This window comes from Oncorhynchus kisutch, linkage group LG8, assembly GCF_002021735.2.
Source record: "Oncorhynchus kisutch isolate 150728-3 linkage group LG8, Okis_V2, whole genome shotgun sequence".
NCBI lineage: Eukaryota > Metazoa > Chordata > Actinopteri > Salmoniformes > Salmonidae > Oncorhynchus > Oncorhynchus kisutch.
This window is the reverse complement of record NC_034181.2, coordinates 73,635,033-73,639,835: the sequence shown is the minus strand read 5'-3', so window position 1 is coordinate 73,639,835 and position 4,803 is coordinate 73,635,033. Positions and strand designations below refer to the sequence as shown.

Genomic DNA, 4,803 nt, shown 5'->3' with positions numbered 1-4,803 from the left:
GAATCTGTGGAAAGAACTGAAAACTGCTGTTCACAAATGCTCTCCATCCAACCTCACTGAGCTTGAGCTGTTTTGCAAGGAGGAATGGGAAAAAAATTCAGTCTCTCGATGTGCAAAACTGATAGAGACATACCCCAAGCGACTTACAGCTGTAATCGCAGCAAAAGGTGGCGCTACAAAGTATTAACTTAAGGGGGCTGAATAATTTTGCACGCCCAATTTTTCAGTTTTTGATTTGTTAAAAAAGTTTGAAATATCCAATAAATGTCGTTCCACTTCATGATTGTGTCCCACTTGTTGTTGATTCTTCACAAAAAAATACAGTTTTATATCTTTATGTTTGAAGCCTGAAATGTGGCAAAAGGTCGCAAAGTTCAAGGGGGCCGAATACTTTCGCAAGGCACTGTATTTCTCTGAAAAGGTCATTGATGACCAAGAGATCTGAGAAGCACTGTAAGGCAAAACGACCAAATGCACAATCCTGCATTCTCAAGAGTCGTGACTGACCTTTCAACAATGACGCAGAAAGTGCCATTTACACACAAGTAATTAGGTACAATTTACCTGGTAGTTTCCTAGACAGTGTCAAAGGAAGCAGTAACTTAAACTTGAAATGTCTCAAAGAGCACAGAGAGTCCTGGCCTTCTCTTCCAAATAAGATGTATTGTGCAGCCAGACACTTAACATTCCTGCTTGGGTTTCAGTTACACTGGGCCTGATCCCTAAAGTATTACACAATGCTGGTATTATGAAGGGTACACAGCAGTCACACAGTTACTTTTCAGAAGCCACCGGAGGCATTCAATTAGATGCAATCACCCTGTTCTAAATACGTGTCTCTAAAATGTTTTTAGAAATTCCAGAGAAGATGGATGATATGAGAAGACAGTAGTGAGAGGTCCTGTTTTGTCTTTTCATGTAAAAGTTGCTATTGCCAAGACTACCAGAAATGCAAGTGTATCATTTCAAAGATCAACGCAGTAGACATTCAAACCGATTCAATGTCTGCTGGTCCTTTAGCTTTCTTTGGCAATGGCACATTTTCAGGCGACACGTGACTTTGGAGCCTGATCCAAAATGACATTTTTCCCTTATTGAACATTCCATTCTTCTTCTCTAGTTCCAGCAGTTACATTTGCCTAAACTTTAAGGTCTGATAGTTTTGGTGTGATGTTTTATTTAGTTGGGGGTTGGGAAACATTCCTACTTTTGAATAACATACAGGATGTCAAATAAACAGTTGGACTTTTTGACTCACACTTAATCATTTTATGACATAAATTATTTTCCATATATAACAAGTATCCATTATTTCTTTCCACACTGGTTGAGATGACAAATCTACCTGCAGAATTGTTTCAAAAAACATTGTTTTTGTACATGTAAACTACTGCCATATTATTCATGAGGTGGTGTATTGACTGCAAAGTCACAATGGACAAATTGGACACTAATTTACAGCATTAATATATGACATATAAATGTAAAAGATAGATTCCTTATTTTTTATATATATATATAATTTAACATCAACATGACAGTTACATTTCCCTATGGACCAGCATCTACCCAACAAGGTGAAATAAAAAATAAATGACATTGACGATCATGACAAAAACAAAGATTAGTTTAGAAAAACTTCAAGTGACATCTTGTAAAGATAATGACAAGACACGGGAAGGATTAGCTTCATTAAAAAATAATACAATCACTTCTTAGCTTTTTCCCTTCTTGCTAAATATCTAGGCTAACTGTCAAGCATGTTTCTGTCCTGGAAAGGAACCCATTACACTTTATATGAAATTAATAATAAATTAAACTAGGCCTATTAACAAGTAGCTTATGTACTGCTGTTCATAGTAATAAACTGGTATTTCTTATTTTTTTCTGAGAAAAAACACTAGTGCCTCTTCTTTTGTCCATATAAGTCTATCATAAGCCCACATTCATGTTGTAGAGGCCAGTCTATAAGGAGAAGGGTGACTTCTTGCTTTCAATAAAGAAAGGGGGTCCCTAAAGGGGGAGAGTGGGGGAATATTTTAAATAAAACTATCAAGAGTGGGGGATGTGTCATGGGGGGTAGGGGGCTGCTGGAGAGGCACTTCAGTTAATTTAACTAGGCCTACTTGATTCTAAACCCTTGTCTGTTCACTGGCAGTTCCCCACAAATATTTGAAGTGTGATGGCTACAACAATGCAGAGGCCCCTAAAATAGAGAGGAAAGCAAACAGAAACTGGACTGGTCCAATGTTTATCTTAAGTCTTAATAAAGCCACACTCCAAGGACCATTGAGACTAAACTAAACAAATAGGCATAAGAGTTTAAAAGGTAGCCCAGAAGTAATGGATGCAATGCCCAATGAGGAGTATTGTTACAATGAAGTCAAGTTTGGTTCATTTCTCCTTAAACAATCACTTTATGGATCTTTACACTCCAGAACAGTTTCGACCTAGGATATTCCATGAGTAGCCTAGGCCTAATTTGCTAATTGAATTGGTGGTCTGAATGTCCTGTCCATCATTGTGTCCCAGATTAAGGCATCACATCAAAATATGAAAAATCCATTAGGCCCATAGGAGATTACTAGGAGCACATAGTATTCCACTACACCAAACCCACGAGCTCATTAGATTGGACCCATCCCTGTCACAACAACAGGTCACTTTCAACAGACCACATTCATTTCTCAATAGAATATCCGTGCAAGAGTGATGCATAATAAGGCCATATAGCTCGACAACTGCGGGGAACTAGAATTTGAGTCAGGAGGACATATCTCCTCTGTTTTCGATTCATAGTCTTCATCCTCATACATATCGTCCATATCTGCCTGGTCTAAAATAACACTGTGGTCTCCAATCTGGCAAAGTTTGCTCATGTTCTCCTTGACTACCTCACAGAACGGCCTTTCCACCCCGTCGCACACACACTGGTTTAGTAGCATGCCATTTGGGATGAATAGCATCTGTTGTATTGTGGCCTTGCACCTGGAGGAGCATTTCCTGCCATTGAAGAGTTGCCCACAGTAAGACAAGTAGGCTGTCAGGGAGGAGTGGCAGCCGGTGTCCTCCTCACAGCGTTGACGGGCCTCTGTGCATCCTATCCCCCCCGCGTCTCCAGGATACCTCCGGGGGAGGCATGGCTCAATCGCCCGCTTTGCATCCCTACACTCCATGTCCTGACCACAGTCACACCTCTCGAGGTAAGGACCGTTGCGGGTGTGATTCAGTCTTATCAACGCGTTGATACAGTGGCTGGGGCATTGCCTCCTGGTGCCTCTGATGTTTCCTTCACAGGCGGCTAGATACTGGCTGTATGCAAGCTCACAGTCTGCCTCCTCATGGCATCGGAGCAGGGCTTGCCAACATATTAACTGGGCATCTAGCGCCAACAGCACCGATGAGAAGAGCGCCAGAGCGCTGCACCAACTGTTCATGCTGGAGAGAGCTCTAGTTCGACGATGCGCACATTTTCCTCCAGTTAGTGCGGGACAGCCAAGTCTATGATGAATTTAAAACGTCATGTAACTAATAAACCCATTTAGTATGAGGCGTTTATGGTCCAAACACAAATGTGTTTAGTAGGCCTAGCTACAAACCTAAAGATGTCCCCCTGTCTCTCCAATACACGCTTGACAGTTGTGGAATAACAGTCTGTTTTATGAGTGTGAATGAATCCAGTCTGGAACGGATGAGTAAAAATGTTGAAATCCTTTGCATTGATTCAGCTACCCCACAAAGCAACAATATCCTCCGCAAAACTGTCACAGTCGTGTCAGTAAAAAAGGAACAAAAAGTGACCATATGCGCTGTCCAAAGTTCGGACACCTACTATCCACATTTCATGCCCTCGTTTGAAAGCATAACTCTTTTTACTCCTGTTTTCAAAATACGTCCAACTTTCTTGGCTTTAAAAAACGTTCATATTTTCCGTGTTCTGTATTCCATACTATGTTGGTTGAATTCATTAGGACTGCCTCTTCTCACTGTCGCATTTTCTCCCGCTATGTGTCTTTGTCCCCCTCTTGCAGTTACGCTTCACGCTTCGTTAATCTTTTCCCCGCAACACCCCTCCTTTTCCAGAAAAAGAAAGGATAGTTTTCCTTCCCCCCTCTCCCATTTACAATCCTGGTCAACGATTGGTCGTCATTGAGGAGTTCGTGGGACTCATTTCTATAGCAACGTAGTTTTTGGCAATCTGCTCGTCATACAGGAAAAATAAAATGTTTATAAATTTAATGAAACTCACGACCTGTGTGGTCCCCTTTACAAAACACGTCAACGTTTGGGGAGGTAGTGAGTGTGGGGCGCACACAAGCCCCCTAGCAGTCGACAGAAAGCATTCCATTGCTAGAAGCTCACATCTGCACCCACTGCTCCAATTTTAAGTGCAGAAAAAACAAATCTGTTGCTTTTTAACGATAACTCGAGGAGGGAAACCTCTATGAAAACCGTCGCACAGTGAGGGTTTCACTTAAAGTTCTACTAATTGTCGCCCTGTTCACTCTCCCTCTCGCTCTTCTTTCTAGTGAGTTTTTAAGCCCTGATTGATAGAACAGAATGGAAGAGAATAGTATTTTCTGGCCCGTTTCACCCCAATTGTGTCAGATTGGCCATGCAGTGGCACAGTGTCTTTCTAGGCTGAAGATTGTTCACGCCCTGCGCCTATCAATAGAGGTGGGTTTCAGCATCAATATATTTTACACCTCTCCCCTTTCACACCGCACTTGAAAACTACCAATAGACCAGGCTTCTCTGCTATTCAAATGCTAACTAACGTGTTTTGAAAAAAGCGATTGGAAA

General features: G+C 41.5%; 1 protein-coding gene across 1 annotated transcript; it reads right to left on the bottom strand.

The window, feature by feature from the left end:
- Positions 1 to 643: 643 nt before the first annotated feature.
- LOC116374883 (growth arrest-specific protein 1-like) lies at positions 644 to 4,403 on the bottom strand. The gene has a single exon (XM_031831190.1). The coding sequence runs from the start codon at positions 3,435 to 3,437 to the stop codon at positions 2,688 to 2,690; it is 750 nt and encodes a 249-aa protein (XP_031687050.1). The 5' UTR covers positions 3,438 to 4,403; the 3' UTR covers positions 644 to 2,687.
- Positions 4,404 to 4,803: the final 400 nt, after the last annotated feature.